The 27,770-nt window shown below is 45.5% G+C and overlaps 1 protein-coding gene across 1 annotated transcript; it reads right to left on the bottom strand.

Moving 5' to 3' along the window:
* Positions 1 to 996: 996 nt before the first annotated feature.
* Positions 997 to 27,770, bottom strand: KLF11 (KLF transcription factor 11). The gene is made up of 4 exons (XM_089672035.1): positions 27,525 to 27,770; positions 11,758 to 12,018; positions 6,867 to 7,821; positions 997 to 4,802 (listed from the first exon to the last, which is right to left on the bottom strand). The coding sequence occupies exons 1-4, from the start codon at positions 27,552 to 27,554 to the stop codon at positions 4,504 to 4,506; spliced, it is 1,545 nt and encodes a 514-aa protein (XP_089528161.1). The 5' UTR covers positions 27,555 to 27,770; the 3' UTR covers positions 997 to 4,503.

The raw sequence follows: 27,770 nt of genomic DNA, 5'->3' as shown, positions 1-27,770 counted from the left end.
GGCCATACATTAGACAATCTTCCCTTAGATCATATAAGATCAAACCTAAACACTTTCAATTTGTATGCAATCAGGCAGGGGCCTACATAGTTGAAGGTAAATCTAAAAGGAAATTGAATAAGAAAATTGTATAATGTATGGCCAGCTTTTCTCCTACTCCACCACCTAATGCTAGCATATTCCTTTATGTCTCACATGGTACCTTCTATTCTTTGGCTCCTGGACTATGTACTAGTTCCAGACCTTTCTAATGAAATATATTCAAGGTTCAATGGCACTGACTTCACTACCATGTATGCAGTATGCAGCCCAGCCGAAGCTTCTCTTGATTTACAGGACATTCCTCTTAAAGAATATGTACACCAAAAATTTCTGATATGTGCCTACTGTACCATGTACTAATATGAAGAGGTATCCTGTTCTTTCTATTGCTTCCTTTGTGCAAAATCCTGACAGTTCCTCTGCTTTCCTATGAAAAACTAAGCAGAACACAATGTAGTCACAGTTCTCTAGCTATGTTTTGTACGCAATCCTGACAGTCCCTCTGCTTTCCTATAAAAAAACTAAGCAGAACACAATGTGGTCACAGTTCTCTAGCTATGCTGGGAACTCCGCCTGCTCTCCTATGATCAGACTTTTCCTGACCCCCCCTGGCCCATGCACAGCCATTCATTGGGAAGACCAGTGTACTGCTGTTTTTCCTCCCCCAGCTCTTATGCAGGTGAAAACAGAGGGTATGTGATCACAAAAAAATTATTTATGTATTTATAATTTTTTTTTATATCTATACATGTCTTCTATTTTAAATGAAAGGCAAGTTTTACAAGGTGAGGGTTTACAATCACTTTCCAACTCAACACATGCAAGAAATCATTGAATGAGGTCATTGTGAGTGAATCCATTAAGGAAACCAGATGGACAGTTGGGATTCCCTGTGACATTGATGTCAGTGTACCATCAGGGGGCAAGCACATGAAATAGTAAATGAGTGAAAACTTTGTTTTGAATCTTCAGACAGGTGTATTTATGTCATAGTTATTTACTAAATGTTTGCATTGTCACGTTTACAGCTTATACATTAAACACATTTTTTCCAATATATGTCTATCTGGACAAATACATCAGGCAAATAATATGCCTTCATGTAAAGGCAATGATGACCAAGCTTTGACTAGTCAAAGAAATTGCATCTTTCTTTAAATCCAGGTAATACATTTAATCTTTCACTCCAGCTTTGTGACCAAATTTTACTGTAAAAATTACCAAATAAATGCGACTGGAATTTCACAAATTAAATACATATACAAGATAGAAGAAGACATACATAGTGCAATAGAAATAATGGACATGCTAGATTGTATTCCCTTTGATAATGCAATCAGAAGGTGCTTCCTGGCAATGCTTTGATCCAGAACACAAATATAGGCTAAAGCTGGCCAATACAAGGGTTTAGATTCATCAGGTGGAATGAAAGCATTAGTCCAATGGATGCTGACTCTTCCAAATTGGCGATTTAGGGCAGTTGAGGAAATCTGGGAATTTTGGGGCAGGGATCTCATCACCCTGAAGGGCACAAGACACTGAAGAGTGATTCATCCATTAAATAGATGACCATAAACAACTGCATATAGAGCCCTGCCACTATCAGCTCCTCTGCTGCTCCAGTTTCTTTTGCCTATTGGTATTAGAAGATATCCAAGTAAAGTCAATGGGCTCAAGCTTTTGGAGGCACTAAAAAGTAGGATGCTCCAGAAGTAGAGACATCATTAAGCACATCATCTAATCACCTCCAATCAAAATTAACTTTGGGTGATGCATTTTTAGTCCGCCAATGGAGCATTTAGTAAATTGCATCATTTGGCCTATTTGTTTTCATTCACCCTAGTGGTGAGGTTTCTGCACCTAGGATCCAACCCCCACACGCAGAAACGATTAGATAGTGTTTTACTCCCTCATTTTAGTTTTCGTTCATATTTATATGCAGAAAATGTGGATGGAGAATGGAGATGCCAAGGCAGATAGGAAAAGAGCCAAGAGCTCTGCATGGGACATCTTGCTGCTAAAGTCCCTGAAAGGTTCTGAAAAGTGGTGGGGGAGTCAATGCGCTGGTCTCTACCAAATGCTAGAATACCAGTTTAGGCAGGTATAAGCATTTAAAGTATAAAAACGTTTAAACAAGCTATGATGATATAAACTGTAAACAGACTAATTCATTATAAAAAGATTGTCAAACGTGATGCACAACTTTTTATGAGAACCACCACCTTCAAAAAGCATGGCTGGCCAACTTCTGATGACCTCTTCGCTACGTAGGCCTTGTTTAAAAAAGGAGGCCTGAATGCAACCATTGAGCGCTCCAAACTTATTAAACTAGACGACTAAGGAAACACCAGCACTCTGCTAAGTTTCATTTTAGGTCATCCCAACTGCTGCCTGCATTGTCTAGCTGATATCAGATGCTGCAGGCCCTTTGACTGGGAGTTCTCCCATTTAAAAAACTCAGCAGCACATAACCTGTGATCAGGCAGGAACTTGGAAGCAGTTCTGCATTCAGTGCTCATGTGAACAAGGCCTTACCTGGAAGAGGATTACACAATCATAAATACAGTGAAGGTGACCATTAACCATCTTAAACATTTAAAAACTAAAAGGTCCTCCCTAAGAACAGGTAGCACAATGTGTCTGCTTATACCCCTAAATTGCCTAATCTGAATTAGACTTACTTTGCTATATTGGTCCTGACTTCAGAGCTAAAGCCTGCCCCCTGCCATTTCCCTTGTCCATGGACAGCCCTTCAGTGGCCATTGTGGGTACTCTTAAAGTGGACCTTACATGACCGTTTGCAAAAAAAAAAAAAAAAAATATTACCAACCACAGGCCCCCCCCCCAGCTTTTTGCCATTTCTTGAAGGTGCCAATGACCTGACATTTCAAGAGAATGAGCTCCATTAAAGTGCAGGAGTGCATTCCTGTGGGATTATGGGTAATCTATCTTCCAAGGAGGCGCAACACCTTCATGAAGGAGGTGTCTATTCTAAAGGTGTGGGTGTGAGATTATAATATATATATATATAAAATTTTTGAGGGGATGCGAAGGGCTCTAAAATAAATCAGAACATGCGTGTTCATGCAGGTCAGATTTTGCCCTACAGTCAGGAAAAGCATCTGTAACAAAGTGAGACTAGATCAGAACGGTGCACAGCAGGAGGATCTTTTAACTACAAATGTTCAAAAAGGTTAACAGGTTCATGTTAAAGCAAAACCACTTCTAAAGAAATATGAAGACTATGACAAACCTCTTGCTCTGAAAAAGCTGGTTGCTTCTCTATCTTCAGGGCTTTGAGTCATTGATCTGGAACAAGTATGCAGATCAAGGAGTTCTGACATTTGGTGCAGCATGACAAATTACACATCAATGGCTCAAAGCACTTAACTCAGAGACAGCCAAGCAACTAACATTTTAAGAAGGGGGGTCAGCAATAGCAACCTCAATATTTCTCATGTGCAAGTGTCCACTAAAGTGAACCCTGTCCCTACAAGGCCTCATTAAACTAATCCTAGGCTGTAAAAACATGGTGCTCTATACTTGCCTGTTGATCCCAGCAAAGTATCCGATACCTAGGTTTGTTAACCTCTTGGCGCCGGCTGAACGCAAATGTGCAGCCTCCCAGCGTCTGGGCCTAGACGCCAAGCGGCTGCACATTTGCATTCTATTGAAAAAAAACATGCTGAGAGCGCGCACCCGGTGTGCTCCCAGCGCACATGTTCGGTACTCACGGAAAGGTCCCGATCTCCTGTTTCGATTGGGACCTTTCCCAATAATGTGACCGCCATGACAGCGTGTCACAGCGGTCACATGACCCTAAACCCATCTCTCGGGTTCTGAAACCCTTAAAGCGCCAAGGGGTTAAATATTTTATCCCCAACCCTGCCCCATACTTTACAAGCCAGTGGAAGTGGTGGAAAACCACAGACCTGGAGGTGTCATATCTGCAGTGGCCAGAAAAGAGCAAGGCGGGTGGGTTTCAAGACTCACCGCAGAAAAGATAGGTATACAGCATCTTCTATTACAGCTCAGGTTTAGTTTAATAGGGGAAATGACAAGGCTGGGCTGTAGGCTAGGGTGATACACCTTCTCAAAGGAACTAAACAAATACTATTTCTTGTATAAGAAAGGGGAAAAAAAAGTAATAAAAAGCAGAGAAAAAATTCTGGATCTGCTTTGCAGAACATAAAATTTCACATTAAAAAAAAAAGCTTATTACCAAAACAATAGGTTTTTTTTATTTTCTTGTGTAAAAATGCTGGTAGGTAAGATTTATATATATTTATATAATATATTTATATCACTCATAAAGGGTACAAATCAATGTCATAAAACTGGACACGGCCCAAGACAACGTAACAAAGATAAGCACTGAGTTTTTGTGTTTTAGTTCTCTGGGTGATTCAGTGCATGAATCAAAAGGCTTCATTTCATTTCAACGTATTTGTTCAGTCACTCTTATACTGGGGGAGACATGGACACCAGCATACTTAAAGATGGTCCCGGATTTCTTGTCTGCTCGGATGTCGTTATTCTGTTTAGCTTTCCGACCTCTGCCTGCCAGGAGGGAACTTTTTTTGTGGTCATGTGTCGTCGGGCATGCTTGGTCAGGTGATCGCTGCGCATGAATCGTCGGTCGCACAAAGGACAGGCAAATTTCTTCTCGCCTGTGTGGGTTCTGCGGTGTCGAGAGAGTTCGTCTGATCTGGCAAACTTTTTATCACATCCCTCCCAGTTACAGCTGAAAGGTTTTTCTCCTGCAATAGAAAAACAAAAAATGTATAATCCATGCTGTGGTGTGTTTCAGAAATGTGTTACTCTCAAGCTGACTTCCTAAAGCGTACCTGTTTTTAGAGAGAAGGATGTAATGTCAGGAGGTAGGAAGGTAAGCACTGGCTTTGATTTTCTTTATTTTTAATTAAGGTTTTAGTTTATTTTGGGGAGTAATAGGCCTAACACCTTTAACTTTGGCCTCCTGTATTATAGAGGCTTCACACAATTAAAGCAGAACTCCAGGGAAAATTAAATAGAATGTTGTCACCCTAAGACAGGAAGTATGTTAGCACTCATCTCCACATAATAACAGAGGGGTGAGGTGTTCTGTAGTTCACAGAGAACTGCTAACTAGTAAGGAAGTTAGAAGCTCACAAGATTTCTGGAAGGATCAAAAGGTTATTTTCTTATTAAAATGTTTATGAAACACTTCCAAGGGTATAATAAGCCCCTTTTCACAAGATCGGTCCGATCGGGTCCACCTGTCAGTTTTTCAGGTAGCCTGGATCAGACCCTCCATTCTCCTCTAAGAAGTGGCAAATGTAAACGGACTTGTCTGTTTACACCCGCCAATCTTCAATCTGATCGACTGGAGGGAAGTCAGATGTAAACAGATAGCCACTCCATTTACATCCGACCATCCATAGAGCAGAGCAGGCTGTATCCTTGTCCTCTCTGCATAAACGGAGCAGACGTGGACATGTCATCCGCCCGCTCTACTCTGTACAGTGGGGCAGTGTGGGATCAGCATACAGATCCCCTGCTGAGCAAGCGGATTCCGCCTGTGTACCCAACATAGCAAGAGAACCAAGTACAACATCTACATATGTTCACCATCCCCATTCACAGCATTGTCTACTATTACTAACATAGGTGCACTGCAAAGTGCTTGAAACAGCCATCAGTGTTGCCCAAAGTAATCATTCCAACCCCCCTTTTCATTTGCTAACCTCAAATAAAAGAAAAAAAGCAGAGAATCTGATTTGCTGCTATGGCAACACAGGTCTTAAAGGCACTCTGATAAATGAGGCTCAATGTTATGTGAGCGCTGTGTGACCCAAGACATTTATAAACTGTCTACAAGAATACTCTGTGCCGTCAACAGCAACTGATCAGATTATCCCTTTTCAGTCTATTGGTAGCTGTGGGCAACACAAAACACGATTCTGCTTTCAGACACTTTGACAAATGAAGCTGTACAAGTCTAACAGTTGCCAGTAAAATACATTTGGAAAAAAAAAAACAAATTCTATTCCAAAGAACAAAACTTGGTTTTTGAAAAGTGGAAACCAGCAACATCACTGGCAAGCTGACTTTTAGAAAAAAAACAAAACAAAAAAAAAAAAAAAATTGCACACAGGCAAAACCTTAATTGTAACCCCCGGTTCACATATATGCGGCCATGCGGGCCGCGTTTTGCACAGGCATGAGAGCCCATTCATTTGAAAGGACTCCCGTGCCCGTGACACACAGGGAAAAAGTCCCTGCACTTCTTTGGAAAACGCAGCCCGCACGGGAACCTCGGTTCCCAGTATGGTTGCGTTTTCCAGTGCAGGAAGCGTGCGTAGTTCTCTGTGCGGGTGGTGCGGCTGCACGGATTTTCGTGCGGATATGCAGCGGCACCACCTGCACAGATGGTAACCTAGGGTAATGTTATGTTTCTTCTGCAAATAAAAGAAAATTCTGTGCACAGCTGTGAGCTGCGCATGTACATCTCGGGGTACATTTTCAGCATGGTGCCTGTGTAGTGGGATCAAGACGACTAAAGACCCAGCACCCAAGAGATGCCAGTGCTCCACACTGCTCTAACTCTGGGTACCAAATTGATTTCACTGCAGCCATGTACAGGGATACTGACCTTCGAATAGTCTGCTGAACTTAGGTCTTCACTTACTATCTTAATTTTGCAGGAAACTAATCACTTCCAACCTTTTATTATTTACCAGTAGAGTAAAAAGTTATCATGAAACAAAACTGAATAGATTGTGAATATGCTTTCAAAATATATATCATTTTTTTCCCCACCCTTATGCATTTTGAGGTCTCACCTGTGTGGGTTCGAAGGTGTGCTTTGAGGTGGGAACTTTTGAAGTACGTCTTCCTACACCCAGTGAAATTGCAGACGTAATTGCGCCTTCGGGAAAAGTCCATTTGTGGGGGGCTGGTCTGCCCAGAAGTAATAAATACAGGAGCGGGGGCAAGAGGCAATAACTTTGTGTTTCCAACTGTCATTAGAGTCTGTGGACACTGCTGAGGTGGCTGGGTGACAGATGCTTGAGGAAGGACAAACATAACAGTCCCTGGAGACATTGGTGTGCCCATAAGGACTGGCTGTGAAAGGGAGGTGGTCTGGGGCAAAATGGGTTTAATGGTATTGCACATGGGTTGAGAAGGTGGCTTGATAAAAGCTGAGATAACACCAGCTTGTCCGTTTACTGGAATCATCTGGCAGAGAACAGGGGAACTAGAAGCAGCAACGGAAACCAACGGATTGTTCTCATTTGAGTGTTCATTTTCACATTTCACTGGCTCCCGTGTCTGTACACTTGCCGTTTGTTGGCTCCCCATGTTAGCATTTGCACAGGGAATTTCAGTCTGTGGAAGGTACACAGGGGAGTTGCTTCTGGACAGGTCCTCTTGGACAGGAGTCTCTTTGGTGAGCTTGGAATGTTTGCGATCACAGTTTTGGGAGAATACGGCTTCAGCTGTTGGTGCTTTAGGTGGGGACTGGGGGAGGTGGTGAAAGGCAGATGTGTCAGCTGTGTGACGTATGACACTTGTGACCATTGCCCTGCAAGGCTGTGACCTCTCTGACATGTCAGACCTCGGCAAGGACAAGCTGTGGACTGTTGGTATAAAAGGCTTGGACGCATTAGAAGAAGACACAGAACAAGGAGAACTGCTGGACAGGACAGTCACTGGCTTGGAATATGTCACTTGGCAGGCAGGAGGGAGTGTTGTACAAGGCTCAGTAAATTCTGGACTGTGTGGAGGAGTCATGCACTGGAAAGAAAAAAAAAAAACAAGAAAAAACACAAGCATAAGAAAAATGGTGTCATGAAATTAAAAACCGCAACTCTAATGATGTGATGACCATGCAAAGAGTTGTCTGCACCGAACCCACTTGAGTTTAGTCATTCTGCATTTTAAATGTTTGCCTAATAAAAATGTCAGTTTTGCTAACGTTAATGAAGCATGATGCACACAACTAATTAAAATAAGACTTTTACAATAGAAAAAATAAATAAACATACAAAGCAGCTGACTGATCCACTAAGGTTAATGTGCCCTGAAAAAAAGAAAAAAAAAAAAATGATGCCTGCAAATAAAGACTCCTACCGTGAACCTGTGTGCAGACTATGAACATTATATTGGTAAAAAGGTTGAGGGTATTTAACCTTCATACATTCCATGCATGAAGGTAAGAAACCTTCAGCAGGCACCTCCCTCCGCAGCCCCCCTAAAACTTACCCGAGCCAGATCCAGCGATGTACACAAGAGCAGCTGCTCTCATGGTTCTTTGCATTCTCATTGGCAGACAGCAGAGGGAGTCATTGGCTCCCACTGCTATCACAGGGGCAGGGGTGGGGCTGATCCCCGTTCTGTGTGTCTTATAGACACACAGAGAATGTCTTGGCAGCTAGCATGCACGAGTTCCTCATAGCAAGAAGTTTTCTATGGAAGCACTCAGAGAAAGGAGGAGCCAGAAGCACCGGAGGGGGACCCGAGAAGAGAAGGATCAGGGCTGCTCTGTGCAAAACCACTGCACAGAGCAGGTACATATGACAGGTTATTAAAAAAAAAAAAATTAACAGTTAACATAACTTTAAAGTGTTTACGTATTCAGAACAAGCAATAAAAGCACTTCAAAATCACTTTCTCACCACTAGCTATACGCATTGTGCAGAAATTGTTCTTCAAATTTCATAGGAGACACAGCAATCTTTGCTTTTTTTTGTAGGAAAAACAGATCTTAGTAGCCTGCCAGCCCTCGAATACAAACACACAGTTGGAGTTTGTAAGCTGTTAGAAAACAACTGCAGTCTTTGCTATGATCTTTGGGGATGTATTGCTTTACATTACAAGCAACTAGAAAGGTGAGTGAGTGAGTTCAAGCTCTTTAACACTTACACTGGCAAGCAATAAGTCCTTACTTTGGCCAATCCAAGAACTGTGGCCTCTAGCAGAATTTTTAACAGTTGACCCTAACAAGTTTGTTGGTGGGGAAAAGCAACAGCACCTGTGGGGAGGAGGAGAGACAACAGCTTCTGAAGATTCTGCCAGAAGCCATAGTGTTTTAATAGCAAAGTGACATCTCTCAGTAGGAGGTCTTTTGTAGGTAACTAGTATATTTTTTTCCCCCAAGTCTCAGAGGTATACATAACCAGGTCAGTTATCTAAATGGAAGAATAATTTTTGTTCCCGATCACTAATGAACACCCATTAATTGGCAAAACACCACTCTTTGGAGACTAAAAGTAGCAAAAAGGGACTACATCTCCAAGTGAGTGGGTGTAAGGCATGCAAACCGGCTTCCGTCACATTCAGTGGAAAATACTGTCTAGTCAAATCAGTAACAGCCCAATGATGATCAAAACATTTTTGTTGCAATCTCTATTCACATGGTAGATTCACATGTAATTTTCCGTAAATTCTGGTGGCACCATGTTACTAATTAAGCAAGGGAAAATTTAGCAATAGTAGTTGATCGTAATAAATAAATCATAAAATAAAATGGAAAAAAAAAAAAAAAAAAAAAAGAAGAAAAGATGTTGCAGCCAGCATCTATTCACAGCTAACAAAAATTGGCAAGAGTTGGAGGTTATTGAATTTGCCACCCAATACTTGGGCTTAGGTATGGCCAGCTGTAGGCAAAGGATAAACAGATGTTAGTTGGGCTTCTTTTAAGTCGACGCAATTGAAGTCCATTGCTCCCGAACAGACTGTTGTGCATCACAAGGTCAACAAATGCTGCTCTAAATAACAGTGTTCACTCCTAACTCTCATCAGCTGAGACCCAGGACTCTCGGGCCCTTTTCCACCAGGGAGGTAGCCATAGAGAAGGGAAGACAGCTAAACAAAACAATCATGTGCCAGCTTTAATGACATCCAGGACAGAGATGTGGGACCTGGAACTGTGTTTTCATGCCTGATTAATTAACTACAAAATGTAAGAGCGGATTGCAGCATATTAGAAGGAATTACAGAAACAGAAGGCAGCAAGTACATGTCGTACCGCCAGTTACATCAGCTCAGTTAACTGGCTTGTGCTCACTGGCAGGACAACAGGAATCAATACAAATAATCTGGTTATGTAGTAGCAGTGCACAGATCAGGAGGGAGAGAGAGAACGTGCATTGCTGGATCTAGAATCATTTTACTTTGTTACCCAAGCCTGAGGCTGAATTCACACTTAAAGCTTACCTGCAGCCAAAAACAAAGATTTAATATACTGCAGTTTGCCAGCCCTTAGATGTGGATGCTGCATTAGTTTTCACCTGGTGGTCCTGCCAGCAATAGGGTGTCCCAGGGTGACAACCCTCACTCACTGTACTGTATCCGGGGAAGAAATATCATTGCTACCAAAGGAGGATCTCCTGATTTTGACTACAAACACCTCTCCCTTTGCTCATCTATATTACTTAGAGGGATGTTGCTTTTGTAGTTCGCATAAGAGAACCAAGAAAGCCGATGACATTGTTGGAGATCTCAGTGCCGTTCACAGGGAAGTTACAGGAATAATGTGTTTCTATCAGCTGGTATTTTTATGTATTTGCAGAAAATGTTCTTGAAAAAGGAAAAACAAATGCAGCCACCACATCCAAGTACTGATAACCTGCAATAGATGAACCATTTTGCTGGCACCAACATATGTCATAAGTAGATAAAAGTAGGGGATTTTACATAATGTTTGTAATTCTGACAAGACTATCAGCTGTCAGGTGGAAGCAATCCAGCCACTCCATCACTTCCACACCCCCGGTACATTCACCCCTCCCTACACCCCATAATTCATGTGTAATTCCAGTCAAAACCTAAGCTAAAATCGGCTCCCACCCTCAAGTTAAGCCTATTCTATTTACCTTGTAAAAGGAAAGATCTGTATACTTACCTATTCCAAAGTCGTTCCAGTCCAGTCACATGATCAGGTATCAGCACCGGCTTCAATATAGAGGGACAGCCGACAATGGATGCCCCATAGCAAGTCTATGGGCGACGTCATTACCCAGGCTCTGTAGCCGTTGTCGCTGCTCTCTACTCTGCTCTGAAACCGGCTGCTGGAGAGATCATGTGACCGGAGCGACTTCAGAATAGGTAAGTATAGACATCTTTCCTTTTACAGGGTAGATAGACTAGGCATAGGATGGGGATGGGAGTAGATTTTAGCTGAGTTAGGGGATTTGACTGAAATTACACTTTAACTCTAAAATGGATGACCCGAAGGGCTTTTGAGAATGTCGTCTATGGAAAATTTTGAGTACCAAAGTTTGTTACCATTTTACAGATGCAGCTTTTTTTTAGCTAGGAATTTACTGATGGTTGGCAATACTGCCTGGACCCTCGGGTCCCCTTCATGCATAAGGGCTATCCCCCCCCCCAATGACAGCCCTGGCCGTCTGTGTGTCTGGGGGAGCCAAATCTTCACCTGTTGGACTGAGCAAGGCTGATGAAGGAAGCAGAGCAGTTCCAAAACGTTCCTTCATACCCACACCCTCCTGCGGTGGTACATCCAGGCTGTTTCTCCCTCCATGCTTGGCAGACTCCACAGGTGAAGATTCGGCTCCTCCAGCGGCAGCTGCCCCTGGTTTTGTTGGCACTTCAGCTGTCAGTAGGGGAACCCTGAATGTCATGTAGATGTGTTTATGACTGGTGTCACTACTGCTTAGAATTGAAGAGTATGTTCTTCAACACTGGTGGTAATTATATGTTCATTCTTACCAGGGTGGAGAGTGAGTGGAAATCGTTCATTATGGATCGGGAGGACTCGTACTGCATTAGGCAATCAGAGGAATCAGAAGCTGGAGTCAGTGGCCTCATTTTCAGCGCTTCTCCTTTGTGACTTCGCTGACCCCAGGAGCTCATACACACTAGAGCTTCCACTGCCTCAAAGTCATTCTGCTCCAGGGTGCTGCAGGAGGATCGTTCACTGTCATGTCTCTTCCTTTCCAGGATCGACTCACAGATGTCTATGAGGTCCACCTATGGAGACAAAGTAAAGATGCCATGGTCAACAAGAGCAGCACTCTATACAACACCATCTGTGAATCTGGTAACTCCCTTCATGGAGATTCTCAATACTCCAACTCTCCAGTTTCATGAAAACACAAGCTACAATCTCAGAGTTCACTTGCAGCAAACCAGCTGATAATGCTGAGCCTGCACTCGCCCAACCAATTAAAGTAATCCTGACATGCCATACAGGGCAAAGTAACAGGTTCTCCCCATAGCCCACCCCCTTTACTACTAATACTTGCCTTCCCCATGTCCCTACAGTCAACCATTCACCAGCCAGAGCCCTTGTATACAGTCATGGCCGAAATTGTTGGCACCCTTGATATTTTTCCTGAAAATCAAGTATTTCACACAAAAAAGGTATTGCATTAACACATGTTTTGCTATACACATGTTTATTCCCTTTGTATGTATTGGAACAAATATAAAACAGAGGCAGAAAAGCAAATATGACATAATGTCACACAAAACCCCAAAAATGGGCTGGACAAAAGTATTGGCACCCTTAACTTAATATTTGGTTGCACACCCTTTGGAAAACATAACTGAAATCAGTCGCTTCCTATAACCATCAATAAGCTTCTGACACCTCTCACCCGGAATTTTGGACCACTCTTCCTTTGCAAACAGCTCCAGGTCTCTCTTATTGGAAGGACACCTTTTCCCAACAGCAATTTTAAGATCTCTCCACAGGTGTTCAATGGGATTTAGATCTGGGCTCATTGCTGGCCACTTCAGAACTCTCCAGCGCTTCTTTGCCATCCATTTCTGAGTGCTTTTTGACGTATGTTTGGGGTCATTGTCCTGCTGGAAGACCCAGGATCTTGGACGCAAACCCAGCTTTCTGACACTGGGCCCTACAGTGCGACCCAAAATCCTTTGGTAATCCTCAGATTTCATGATGCCTTGCACACAGTCAAGGCACCCAGTGCCAGAGGCAGCAAAACAACCCCAAAACATCATTGAACCTCCACCATATTTTACCGTAGGTACTGTGTTTTGTTCTTTGTAGGCCTCATTCCGTTTTCGGTAAACAGTAGAATGATGTGCTTTACCGAAAAGCTCTATCTTGGTCTCATCTGTCCACAAGACGTTTTCCCAGAAGGCTTTTGGCTTACTCAAGTACATTTTGGCAAACTGTAGTCTTGCTTTTTTATGTCTCTGTGTCAGCAGTGGGGTCCTCCTGGGTCTCCAGCCATAGCGTTTCATTTCATTTAAATGTCGACGGATAGTTCGCGCTGACACTGATGCTCCCTGAGCCTGCAGGACAGCTTGAATGTCTTTGGAACATGTTTGGGGCTGCTTATCCACCATCCGGACTATTCTGCGTTGCAATCTTTCATCAATTTTCCTCATCCGTCCACGACCAGGGAGATTAGCTACAGTGCCATGGGTTGCAAACTTCTTGATAATGTTGCGCACTGTGGACAAAGGCAAATCTAGTTCTCTGGAGATGGACTTGTAACCTTGAGATTGTTGATATTTTGCCACAATTTTGGTTCTCAGGTCCTCAGACAGTTCTCGTCTCCTCTTTCTGTTGTCCATGCTTAGTGTGGCACAGACAGACACACAATGCAAAGGTTAAGTGAACGTCTCTCCTTTTTATCTGCTTTCAGGTGTGATTTCTATATTGCCCACACCTGTTACTTGCCCCAGGTGAGTTTACAGGAGCATCACATGCTTGTAACATTCTTATTTATCCGCAGTTGTGAAAGGGTGCCAATACTTTTGTCCAGCCCATTTTTGGAGGTTTGTGTGACATTATGTCGAATTTGCTTTTTTTCCTCCCTTTTTTTGTTTTGTCCCAATACACACAAAGGGAATAAACATGTGTATAGCAAAACATGTGTTAATGCAATACGTTTCGTGAGAAATACATGATTTCCTGGAGAAATATCAAGGGTGCCAACAATTTCGGCCATGACTGTATACCCAATATTTCTTTTCTTTTTTTTTTTTAATCAAAAATAGATTTTAATAAAAGAAACAAGAAGTCATCCAGAAATCATAAACAAATAAAAAGAACAAAAAAAATACAGTAGGTACACACATGTACATGGAAGTAGCTCAGAAATCAAACAACTGGCATGGGCAGCGCAGTGGCTAAATGGTTAGCACTTCTGCCTGGCAGTACTAGGGTCGTTGGTTTGAATCCCAACCATGGCATCACCTGCCTGGAGTTTGCATGTTCTCCCTGTGCGGGTTTCCTCCAGGTACTCCAGATTCCTCCCACACTCCAAAAACATGCTGGTAGGTTAATTGGCCCTAGTATGTGTATGTATGAATGTGAGTTAGAGACCTTAGATTGTACGCCCCTTGAGGGTTAGGGACTGATGTGAATGTACAGTAATATATACATATAAACGTTGCGTAAATTGACGGCGGTATATGAGCACCTGAAGTAAATAAATATAACGTATTGACACACTGGAATGGCTAAGACTGTGTAACATTTCATACTACCATGAGGGGAGTACATCAATCCAAGGAAAGTAAAAGGAGGGCAGACCCCAATAGAAGAGTAACTATAAAACCCTATCTAGCACCAAGTCAATGAGGGATAGACCCAGTGTGGCTAACCAAACATCCCACAGCTTTCCAAAAACTTTCCTGGGCATCCCTGGTGTTGAAAGACAGGTTTCTCTAGGTGCAGGGTATGCCCCATTCGTTCCACCCATTCTCCGTGGGTCAGCAGCTGTTTTGCCTTCCAGATGAGGTTCCTAGCTTGGAACAAAGCCCTATTAATGGCTACCCAAGAGTGGTCTGTCAGCTGAGGGTCATCTAAGATACCTAGTAGGCATATTTTAGAATCTAAAGGCAAGGTAACAAATACCACAGTTACAGTGTCCACCACTTTGGCCCAGTACCTGTGTAATTTCGGGAAGCGCCAAAGCATGTGGATAAGAGTGCCCCAATCATGATGACATTTGCAACAAATTAGAGAGTCTGACAAACCCATAGCAAACCCATGTAGTTTACTTGGAGTATAGTGGGCCTGCAGGATAATGTAGTTGTGAAAGTCTCTGGGATGCATTTATAGAACTAAGGTGCACAGATTCCAGGACACTTACCCATTGATCTTCCTCAAAAAAGGTACCTACATCTCTCTCCCAATTCTGAGGCCTTGCAATAGAAACTCCCCAGGTAAGTTGAAAGGAGCATCATTTAAAACTGGGATACCAGAAATTTGTATTGTGGAGGAATTTTAAATGAAACGGAAAATAGGGGTAGGGAACAGGTGCCAGTCCAACCAGAGGCCCTGGGCAGTCACGGCATGTTTAAGCTGCAAGTAATAAAAAAACCCTTGAATTCGGGAGGTGAACCCTAGGCTGTACGCTCTTGAAAAGGTAACAAGACACCTTCCTGAAAATATGACGAAAGGTGTGTGCAATACTTCTAAACTTGACAGTGCATATGACCTTCTTATCCTCCCATATTGCACTGCTCTACGCCTAAGCAGCCCATTTCCAGGTCCAAGCACAAGATATTGTGGGGAAGGAGATTTGTATTTTTAGATCTCCACTTCTGGGACTAACAGTTCTGTTCCACAACAGAAGGGAACTTGATCTTCCTTTTTTACAGTTTTACTTTCACTTACAGGTCCTCTCCCCACCCTCACTCTGTGATTGGAAAGTGAAAGGAAATGTAGCATATGTCACTTTGCTCTCTCCTCCTATCAGCATGATCGTTGCACTGCAATACACCCGACAGGCTCCTTGTGCTGCTTCTACCTACCACTCCCTGAAGTCTGCTAAACAGTAGAATACAATATTGCTGGGTAAAATTTGGGTGCTTACACTGCCTGCATTTAAAGATATATTGTGATATATAAGTGACATTAAACCAGATTTTAAAGCACTTTCAGCAGGTGATTTGATCACTTGGTTAGTATGCAGCTTTTGTATCTTTTGATTCTTGCCAATGTTCCAGTTTAAGCTGGTGCCATGATCACTGGCCAGTTTCTTGTTTTAGGGTGGTTCCTTTTTCTGGCATCAGCCTATGGAACCAAATTTGCATGCAGGGACTAGAGCTCCCTACACTGTGAGCATCAATAGATACACACAGCCCTATAGCCTAGGATCCTCCATCCTTCAAATGAACAGACTGACTGCAGACTGCAGGGTCCACTGTTAACACTTTCCTGTAAGAACAAAAAGTTCAGGAAAGCAACACTGGGAGAACAAGCCAGCAACATCGAAAGTTGTAAACTGCAAGTGCTGGGGTAAAACTTAAAAAAAAAAAAAAATTTGTGTGTTAACCTAACAATACTACCTTAATTATTAAGTTCATTTGTGTATTTTACATTTGACTGGAGTTCTGCTTTAAAACATAGCAGGTGTAAGGATGCCAATTTGCAAAAATATCATACATGCATCACTTGTACTGATTGTTCCGTAGATGATTCCATTTAAAAAGCCTTATGGAGGTCAGACACATGAAATGTTCCCCGATGCAGCTGCCAGGTGACAGGGCTCTTTGCACATCCCTGCATGCATTGCTTTGTTCCTGAGCATGACGAACAGCTTCAATCATGTTGGGGTGATTCCAGCTGACAATCTGTTCTGTAATTATAGGGAATGCACAGATCTCCTATAGCAATCACTGATCTTTTTTTTAATAAGCTTGTAAAGTGAGGAAGACACAAGGTGAAGAATAATGAAACCTAGAAAAGTGAGGCAATTATATATAAGTGGCGTAAACTAACACATTCGCAGCTAATATAATTACCGAATAAATACTGAACCCGTAAAAGTAGGAGTTTCGGCACTATACCTTCTACCTTTTAAATGCAGCTGTCCCCACCTTCCTCCACTGCACTGCATACAATGAAGCACAAATCACAACGTTAATACCTTTTTTCTTCATTTTCTATATGGTCATGTGACTATAAAACCACAGCCCCCATGTGTGATGTGCAGCTAGTGGTCAGAGACGACGCCCCCTGCCGCCAGAGCCTAGGCTGGAGGGAAGACACCACGCCCCCCCCTCCCGACAGAGCCTAGGCTGGAGGGAGGAGACGACGCCCCCCCCCCCACAGAGCCTAGGCTGGAGGGAGGACACCACACCCCTCCCGACAGAGCCTAGGCTGGTGGGAGGACACCACGCCCCCCCCCGACAGAGCCTAGGCTGGTGGGAGGACACCACGCCCCCCCCCTCCCGACAGAGCCTAGGCTGGTGGGAGGACACCACGCCCCCCCCCCTCCCGACAGAGCCTAGGCTGGTGGGAGGACACCACGCCCCCCCCCCCTCCCGACAGAGCCTAGACTGGTGGGAGGACACCACGCCCCCCTTCCCCAGAGACTAGACTGGTGGGAGGACACCACGCCCCCCTTCCCCAGAGACTAGGCTGGTGGGAGGAGATGATGTCCTCCTCCTCGGACAATGACTAGGCTGGTGGGAGGAGATGATGTCCTCCTCCTCGGACAATGGCTAGGCTGGTGGGAGGACACCACGCCCCCCCCCCTTCCCCACAGAGACTAGGCTGGTGGGAGGGGATGATGTCCTCCTCCTCGGACAATGACTAGGCTGGTGGGAGGAGATGATGTCCTCCTCCTCGGACAATGACTAGGCTGGTGGGAGGAGATGATGTCCTCCTCCTCGGACAATGACTAGGCTGGTGGGAGGAGATGATGTCCTCCTCCTCGGACAATGACTAGGCTGGTGGGAGGAGATGATGTCCTCCTCCTCGGACAATGACTAGGCTGGTGGGAGGAGATGATGTCCTCCTCCTCCGACAATGCCTAGGCTGGTGGGAGGAGATTATGTCCTCCTCCTCCGACAATGCCTAGGCTGGTGGGAGGAGATGATGTCCTCCTCCTCGGACAATGACTAGGCTGGTGGGAGGAGATGATGTCCTCCTCCTCGGACAATGACTAGGCTGGTGGGAGGAGATGATGTCCTCCTCCTCGGACAATGACTAGGCTGGTGGGAGGAGATTATGTCCTCCTCATCGGACAATGCCGGTGGGCACTTTGCGTTTCCTTGTATGCAGCATGATAGGAAGCAGTGGAGATGGCAGCAATTTAAATGGCAATTTTCTCATCCTTGCACTGCATTGGTGTGCCCTGAAAAACATTGGTCTGCCCTGAAAAACATTGGTCAGGCTGCATTTTTAGCCCTGGTTCACACTGATGCGGTGCAGAATTCGCAGCAGTTTTTGTGCCCAATCACACCCCGTTCATGTGAACCACTGCGGGTGTGTATGTTAAGTTAACAACACCCCAAAATTGGTTCGCAAGACACGGTGCGATGTGCAGAATCTGATCGCATAGGTGTGAATACCCCGGATTCTAGTGCGGACCAAAAAAAAAAAAAAGTGTCCTGCACCTTTTTGGTGCAGATGTGGTGTGATTTGAGCCATACAAAATGTATGGCTCAAATCGCACAGAATTTGCACAGGTATGCAGTGCGGTTCCAGTGTGAATCACATGCGATATGCCGCACTGCATATGTGTGAACGCAGTGCAGTGTTGCGACATGTGACACTGCATTGCTGCAGAACGTTGAAGTCATCTCACAGTGCACACCAGAGAACATTATGAACCCCGTGGTGAGAATGGCCCCCCAACCCGTAATAACACCTTTCAGACCGATGGGATTCCACAAGGAAGAGAGAACTTCGGTAGAATGATTCTTGTTTACAGGCACTTTAGGGCATCTGTGGCATCACAAGGGACACTTCCATATTGTTGCCATGGTGAAACTGCAGACATCGGTCCTGCTCCATCTATGGAAACATCCCACTGACACCTGTAATCATCTCTAGACAAAGAAGGAAACGAGCACAGACCCTTCCTCTGTAATAGTACAGTGCTGGACCTTAAGGCCTCATCCACACAGGGCGTTTTTACAGCCACTTTTAGGGGTGTCAGGTGTTTTGTTTTTTATTACTGCTTCCAAACACCCTTCATGTTATCCTATGTGTCCACGCACACAGGCTTTTAGAAGCTTTTAGCAGCAGTAGCTTTTAGCAGCAAAAAACCCCAGGTCCAGTGCGTCCAGGAGCAGCAGCATTTTGGCAGAAAAACCGCATGATGCGTGTAAACAAGTCTAAATGAGTGTTAACGTTAGGTGCGTATAGCGCTGGGGCGATAATTCACTTCAGTGGCCAAAACAAATTATTATTCTGGCCAATGAAATGAACACCCAAGCGCTTGACGCTTATAAACGTACCTAAGGGCTTGTAAATGTGTTCAACACTTTGACAAGCATCGGGCATTTTTTCTGCCAAAACACTGCTGCCAAGAAAAGTGGTTTTATATGTCCTGTGTGTATGAGGCCTAAACATGTGTACCATGTACCTGTGTCAGATTGACATTGGATGGAGCAGAGAAGGGGTTAGAATCTCTGTCCGGGCTTTACTTATGTCTGTATAGCGATTACCTCTCGTAGCCAGCTGTCTGTATCCTTGTTGCAGAGATTCCCAACCCGCCAGGTTCTGCTGTGTCTTAGATTTCTCTTTTACTCCAGTTGATTGTATCCCCATTCAGGAGATTTTTCTTCACTTCCTGCCCCGGTGACCACATTACAACCCTGATCGAGGCCCTAACTCTTTGTTATACTGTTGCTGCCCATTTCCCTGTTATGGAGAGATCCTGCTTGTGAACACATGGAGAATGTTTCCTTTGGGGACACAGGCAGAAATAATACAAAAGTATTTCAGGGGAGGGAACACTGAACAACAATATGACCTAGCACCTTCTGCTTTCATGCATTACCTGACTAGGCATTTCCCTGACAGGGATAGTTCATCTTTACAAAAAACTGCTGATGGAGACAAGGAGCATCTGTAGATAATGCCCTTGCTATAGGTGTAGGCCATTTAGGTACCTCTTGAAGCCTGATTGAAAAGCCCCCAGAGACTGCATCCTCCATCCTGCCTTGTTGGGGAAACATTGTGAAGACTCCACGCTGTTCCTGTTCACGTCCACCATCACAGGAGCGAGTTCTTTAAACACCTCCCGCCCAGCATATAAGGAAGTGATGGGAGCGCGGCGGTTTTCTCGTTCTGGAAAGGATGTCATATGATGTCCTCCCACTCTAACCACACATGCGCTCCCCCGGGGGTACTCAGCCCGGCGATCGGTGATGCCGTGTCACCAATCAGCGGAAAGAGCCGATGACTTTGGCTCTGTCATGTGATCAGATGTAAGTGGTTAAACACAGAGCTACTTTGTCAGGGGAGAGAGCGTGCATGTGAGGGGGTCTGTATCAGAGAGAGCTCACTCCTGTGATGATGGAGGTGAACAGTAACAGCCAGGAGTGTCTTAAGCTGGCCATACATGGATTGGAATTCAGCCGATTCAACAAGGGCCAGTTGAATTTCTATGTATAAGAAGGCTGGCTGTCACAGAAGTCGATTCATTTGAATGGTCAGAAATTGTGCAAAAACTACTTTTCAAACCCACACTGCACCAAATGGCATGGCATCATGTGATCTGCATTTGGGGTGTCATTAGGGATACACTGACACCTGCAGTATGTCGCACACCCAGTGCTGGAAATGCTCACAGAACACAGGTTTCAGGCACCGCGTTCTGATGTCAACGAGTCCTAATTCTTTCCAAATCCCGCTTACATAACATTACCCCATGTGGATGTTAGAAGCCAAATGCAGCAACTGTGGAGACGTCTGAAACAGAGCGCTGTGAAGGAATTCATCTCTATGAAGATGCCGTCACCGTGTTAGGGCCCCCGGGCCCCCCAACACTCATTTCTTCCCACATCACCGTCTCATTCAGTATTCATCTAAGTGCTTGTAGGAGGGGGCTGAGGGGGGAACCATCAATGCCTGTGTTGTTCCAAATGCAATGCTTTGCTTCAGGATCACATACATTGAGCCATCAGACTGAATACCTCCATCCCGGCATCGGGCAAACCATCACAGGCAGGGTGCCCCCTTTTAATGCCCCTTTATATGGGTCATTTGGTGAAATGTCTGAAAACGTGACATGAACAATTTCCAGAAAGGAAAGAAAATCCTTCCTCGGCTCTGCTTGTGTGGTGTGTGCGACTCGTGCCGCTCTCCACGTCCTCAGATAACCTGAGCCAACATGGAGATTAGAAATGCCACAGTGCTCTCCTCGGAGTCCGAAATGGACCCGACGTCTGCTGATCACACACTATCATTTACCAGGGGAAAGGCTCTGCAAACACACAATATTCAATGGGGGACATTGATCAACCAATCAGCTTCTAGCTTCAGCTTGTTTAGTTAAGCTTTGAAAATGAAAGATAGAAACTGACTGGTTGCCACACACAACTGCTTTAGATTCTGGCTGCTCCAGTTTTCATACATTAGCCTCCATCACTGCTCCTTGTACCGCCTAATAGAAATGATCCCATGGCAACCACATCTGGAGCAGTCAGACCGATGACAGATGACAGCACTGTCCCTATATAAAACAATGAGGGGTGTGGGATGTACTGCCCAAAGAAACCACATTTCTGGCCTTCCTGTGCTAGAGAATGAAGGAAAATGAACAGTTACTCAGCTTTTATTTAAAGTTATGAATCAGCCCCTTGCACAGAACAGATTCCTGCGCATGCGTAGCTCAGCTTACATCTCCAACATAATTCCGATTTGACAGGGCGAGACGGACTATTGAGCATGCGCAGCGCAGCTTACATCTGATGTGGTTCTGGTGTACCAGGGGGAAACAGACTATTGAGCATGCGCAGCGCAGCTTACATCTCCGATATGGTTCCGGCTGTGTTGCAATCACACATACACAAAAAAAAACACACACACCAAACTTAGCTCCCAAAAAAATAAATAAATAAATAAATTAAAAAAAAAGCTCCATGGCATTAGCCATATGAATGGGTCCTGTGGGACTGCAAAACGTTGCTCTTGCTACAACTATGTGATTGCTTATTACAGCTCTGGACCCATACTGGAGATCCTCTGTGTACTGGCGACATTTTTCTCCACTGATGCTTCTCGGTACCAGCCGATAGTCGCTGCAGCCCCCCCCCGCTTACACACACATCCATTTCTTGACGCAGGAACGTGTGTGTTGGGATGGCGCAATTTTGTCTCTGGGTTGTTTGTCACACATATGCGCCAAGAGTAGAAATGCTTCAAAATGCCCCAAAAACTTTTAAAAAAGTGCTCAGGAACATGAGTTCCCAGTACAAGGAGCTGTGAACGGGGCCTCAGGAAACCACAGGCGGCTATAAAATCCATATTTGTGGCTCTAGACATCGCTGAGAAGGATTGGCTGCAGAGAGGACAGAGCTGGACTCCATAGGCTGGTAAACATCTGTCTGGTAAAAGTCAGCAGTTACAGACTGGATCTGCTGACACTGAATTTGGATGTAGACGGGTGAAGTTCCTTTTTAATGAGGAACTAATCATTCATCAATCCTAAACTGCTGAGCTCATTTCCTGTGCTGTATCCACAGAGGATGGCTGACCTCCAGCATTCAGACCACTTATTGTCAGTCTGAAGTCTGATGAGTCAGAGAAGCTGAACATCACAGACTGAACGAGGGGCATGCCCTGACTTGCTCCCTGCACTCAGCTGTTTGTCATTAGGGCCAGCCATACACATAAGGAGAGGAATCTCCACTTTACTATATAGAACACCATCTTATTGCATGCATTCACCATTTAGATGACAATTTTCCATCCGTCCATACACTATACAATCTGTGTACAATCTCCTGTAGATTTACCAAAGCCGTGTAATTCAAGGACCTACCTAAACTACAGATGAAATCTTGATTGAATCAGACAGGTCCTCCCACTACATAGTTGTTAGATCTAAGGCTCCGTTCACACTTGTACGACTTTGGAGTACAACTTTAATCCATGGGTGCAACTTGGATACGACTTTGGCTTTCATTAATGTTGTTGCACAGCTGGTGCATGTATATCATTCAGGTGCAGCTTTCATACAACTTTTGAGGGTTTTCATTGCGGTCTCAAGTAGTACATGAGCTACTTTGAAATCGCACAGATATGAATGGTACCCATTGGGGAACATGGCGAGTGACTTTTCAGGTGACTTTGGGCCACAAAGTTGCATGACGAGTCGCACAAGTGTGAATGGGCTCTGAGGCTGCATTCACACTTCGGTGTTTTGTAGCATGAAGCAAAAAAAAAAAAAAAAAAAAAACGCTCAAACTTAAAAAATCAATCGTTCTCTATGGTGCCTGTTGGAGTGATCAGGTGTGAACAAGCACCATAAAAAACAATTGAGCCTATTCCAGTGTTCAGGTGTGAACAGGCACCATAGAAAACAATTGAGCCTGTTGGAGTGATCAGGTGTGAACAGGGACCATAGAAAACAATTGAGCCTGTTGGAGTGATCAGGTGTGAACAAGCACCATAAAAAACAATTGAGCCTATTCCAGTGTTCAGGTGTGAACAGGCACCATAGAAAACAATTGAGCCTGTTGGAGTGATCAGGTGTGAACAGGGACCATAGAGAACAATTGAGCCTGTTGGAGTGATCAGGTGTGAACAGTTACCATAGAGAACAATTGATTTTTTTTTTAAGTTTGAGCTTTTTTGGAGCTTCAAGCTACAAAGTGCTCAAGTGTGAATGCAACCTAAGGGAGACGGAACAAATTGTATAGTGTATGGTCGGCCTACAGCTGGCCACAGATAGATCACAATTCAGGACCGGACAAATTTTGATTAATCTATGGCTGTTCCCGATTGAAAATTTTCCAACACTGAGTGAAGTCATTCGATCAGCTGCTGCAGCGCTGATCAGTGCAATCCAACAGTGGAGGAGTCCTGCTGTCAGAATACAACAGCACAGCGGAGAGGATCATCCATCCACCTTGCTTATGTGGTTGGGGGAATCTTTTTTTTTTTTGATCAGCAAAAAACAAAGGACCACTCAATGCCCAGCCTAACGCTCACTACACGTTACAATCTGATTGTACAATCTTGTTCAGGCTCCAGTCACATCTGCACGTTTTGGGAATGGGCGCAGAAACACATTCTTCGCACGTTGCTGGAACACGCAAAGAAAGTGTGTCATGCTTGCAGTTCCGTTATTGTTATTTGCTCATTTTTAATAGCACCCCAAACACGGGGAGCAAACGCATGTTCATCTTCATGCAAAAACATACGACAAATGCAGCAAAGTGTGCAATAAAAAAAATGCATTTGAACCTTGGCAGAAGGCTGCATGAGCTACTTTGCTGTGTTGAATGAATGGGTTGCCCTATGCGGGTTACAGGAAAAATGTGCAAAGAACACGGTTCAAATTGCTAAATGTGAATGTGGTCTCAGGACTACCAAGTACAGGAATGTGCAATTCCTATCACCCAACGCCGGGACATGTACTTCTGGGCATCGGGCAAGTCGTTTTCTTCTACCTTTAGCCCTGCTGCGGGCAAGCTGCTACCAGAATGCTTCCACACAGTGCCAGCCCCTTCCCCGTCCACTGTCTCCTGGGCTCCGCTTGCCCAACTGCCGGTGACAAGAGGGGAGGAGAGCGGACATGTCCACTCCCTTCCTCTTCTTGTCCTGACCCAGAAGTGACATTTGACCTTACTTCCAGGTCCCCATTCACAGATTCCCGGCAACTGAGGCCGTGAAAGAATGTAATGTGGTGCGATGTACACTGCATTACATTCAGGGGAGCAGAGGGGAGACAGCCAGGGTCTTTTAGAGCTTAGGTGTATCAATAAAGAGAACCTGTCACCAAACAATCATCACACAGGGGATGAAAACAAAAGTAAAAAAACAAACAAAAAAAAAAAAAAAAAACAGTAAAAAAAGTTTTTTTTTTATTTTATAAAATGAAAGTTACACCCAAGCCCCTGCAAGTATGGAATAGAAGAGCCTGTCTGAATGGACGGTTTAAAGAAATCCTTGTATTACATAGTTTTGATATATCTAAAGTGGATTGTACACAGATTGTAAGGTGTATGGAGATCCTACACTATACAACTTGATTGTACAACATCCTTTACAAGGACCTGATAAAAATGAAATGATTGTTCAGATGTGCCCCTCTGACATGGTGTTGGTAAATCTTCCATTGACTGTACAATTATATTGTATAGTGTATGGCCAGCTTGCTAAAGGGAGTAACAATTGCCGAAAGCACAGACCAACCAATGCCAACATCTCCCTTTATTCTAATGTACAGAAAGCAGGACTCTGCCAGGGGATCTACTAAACCTAGGGCAGCCCTGCATAGTAACTAATCAGCTTCTAGCTTCAGCTTGTTAAGTTCAGCTTTGAAAATGAAAGCTGGAAGCTGATTGGTTGCCATGCTCCAGTCTCAGTAGATCCCTTCTGAGGACATGCTGCTATTTTCCTGGCTGTGGTGGTCACAGGAGATCCTCGGCTGTTCTACAAAGGGTTAATCAGCACAGGCCGCCGTGTTATAGGTGTGGAAGGATTACAATCTATCCACTGTCATCCCCCCTCCCCGGCCCCGCCGGACAGAGCGGATTTGCCGTTTGTGGGCGGGGCCTACCGCGGACAATAAGTTAACACAGGGTTACCCCACCCAGAGACAAGCGGGCAACAACCGAGAGCCCCGCCCCCTCAGCCCGCCCAGAGGGAGGGGCCCAGCGATCCTAATATAGCCTTCCAATACGTCAGCCATTAAAATAGCCATGTGAGGGGGCGGGGTGGGCGCGACAAAAAGGAGCCGGAGGGCGGGGCCTGCGTTCAAAAACCACCAAGGGAAAAAAAAAAACAGGCAGGGCGGTTGTCAACACCCCCAGTCATAGAGACGGCATCCTCTGGCACCTGAGGGGTTACAGGATACCCCGCACCCAACGGGCACACACAGGGACAGACCGGACACTGCAATTCCAGGACAAGTATTATTATTACACAGGATTTATATCGCGCCAACAGTTTGCTCAGCGCTTTATAATATAAGGGAGACAATACAGTTCAATACAAGAGGGATAGGAGGGCCTGATCCTGGGAGCTTACAATCTAAGAGACAATCCGCACCGCCGACACCTACTGTACATGAGGACCACCCACCACTGTACACGGGTGAACGCCGTGCCCACCCACCACCGTACACGGGGGTGCCGAGCCCACTCATCACTGTATACGGGGGCACAGAGCCCACCCGTCACCGTACACGGGGGGGGGGGGGACACACGCCGAGCCCACCAGTCACCGTACACGGGGGACGCCGAGCCCGCCCGTCACCGTACACGGGGGGCGCAGAGCCCGCCCGTCACCGTACACGGGGGGCGCAGAGCCCGCCCGTCACCGTACACGGGGGGCGCAGAGCCCGCCCGTCACCGTACACGGGGGGCGCAGAGCCCGCCCGTCACCGTACAAAAGGGGCGCCGAACCCACCCGTCACCGTACAAAAGGGGCGCCGAACCCACCCGTCACTGTATACGGGGGCATTGAGCCCACCCATCACCGTAGAAAGGGGGCGCCGAACCCACCCATTACCGTACACGGGGGGCGCCGAGCCCATACTATACATGATTACAGTACTGAGTCCATACAATTACTATAGATGAGGAGCAGAGCACTGAGCACTATACCATCCCATGGAGCAGAGTTATCGATGACATTTTTGACCCCCCCCCCCCCCCAGGAAGACATTCTACATCCAGCCCTGGCAGTGACAGCCCAGTATACACAGGGACCCGACACCATGATGGTGACGGTGGCATAGACAGGGTCCCTACACCGTGATGGTGACGGTGGCAGAGACAGGGTCCCGACACCGTGGCGGTGGCATACACAGGGTCCTGACACCATGATGGTGACCGTGGCATACACAGGGTCCTGACACCATGATGGTGACCGTGGCATACACAGGGTCCTGACACCATGATGGTGACCGTGGCATACACAGGGTCCTGACACCATGATGGTGACCGTGGTATACACAGGGTCCTGACACCATGATGGTGACCGTGGTATACACAGGGTCCTGACACCATGATGGTGACCGTGGTATACACAGGGTCCTGACACCGTGATGGTGGTATACACAGGGTCCTGACACGGTGATGACGGTGGTATAGACAGGGTCCTGACACGGTGATGACGGTGGTATACACAGGGTCCTGACACGGTGATGACGGTGGTATAGACAGGGTCCTGACACGGTGATGACGGTGGTATAGACAGGGTCCTGACACGGTGATGACGGTGGTATAGACAGGGTCCTGACACGGTGATGACGGTGGTATAGACAGGGTCCTGACACGGTGATGACGGTGGTATAGACAGGGTCCTGACACGGTCATGACGGTGGTATAGACAGGGTCCTGACATGGTGATGGTGGTATACCCAGGGTCCTGACACCATGACAGGTAAGGTGATGTTCCATCCACCTGTACAGGACCAATGAGAGCTCCCTGTCTGTCCCTACATACAGACCAATCCAATAGGTGTATATAGAGACTTATCTATCTATAACACAGGGGTCCTGTGTGTAAGAACCCTGCCTGTGTGCCCATCTATGCCTCCCCCCATCCCCGGACAATGGTGTGGCGGTGTACTCACAGCCCTGTCGGCGGTGGTGACGTTCAGCATGGTGTCGGCTGGTCCAGGGTAACAAAGGATGGAGCGGAGCAGGTAGCAGGACGTGGTGCCGCCTGCCTGAGCCGGGGCTGCTCACCAGCAATAACAAGCTCGCCTCCTTTGCATTGGGGATGTTACCTCGTCGTCATGTTGCATGGGAGGGCCCGGCTCCGGCGTGCACACAACATCCAGCACAGCGGGGAGGGGGCGGGCAAGGCAAGGTGAGGA

Source organism: Staurois parvus, unplaced genomic scaffold, assembly GCF_062004578.1.
Source record: "Staurois parvus isolate SC_StPar_1 unplaced genomic scaffold, SC_StPar_1.0 ptg000118l, whole genome shotgun sequence".
NCBI classification, from domain to species: Eukaryota; Metazoa; Chordata; class Amphibia; order Anura; family Ranidae; genus Staurois; species Staurois parvus.
This window is presented reverse-complemented; position numbering and strand designations above follow the sequence as displayed.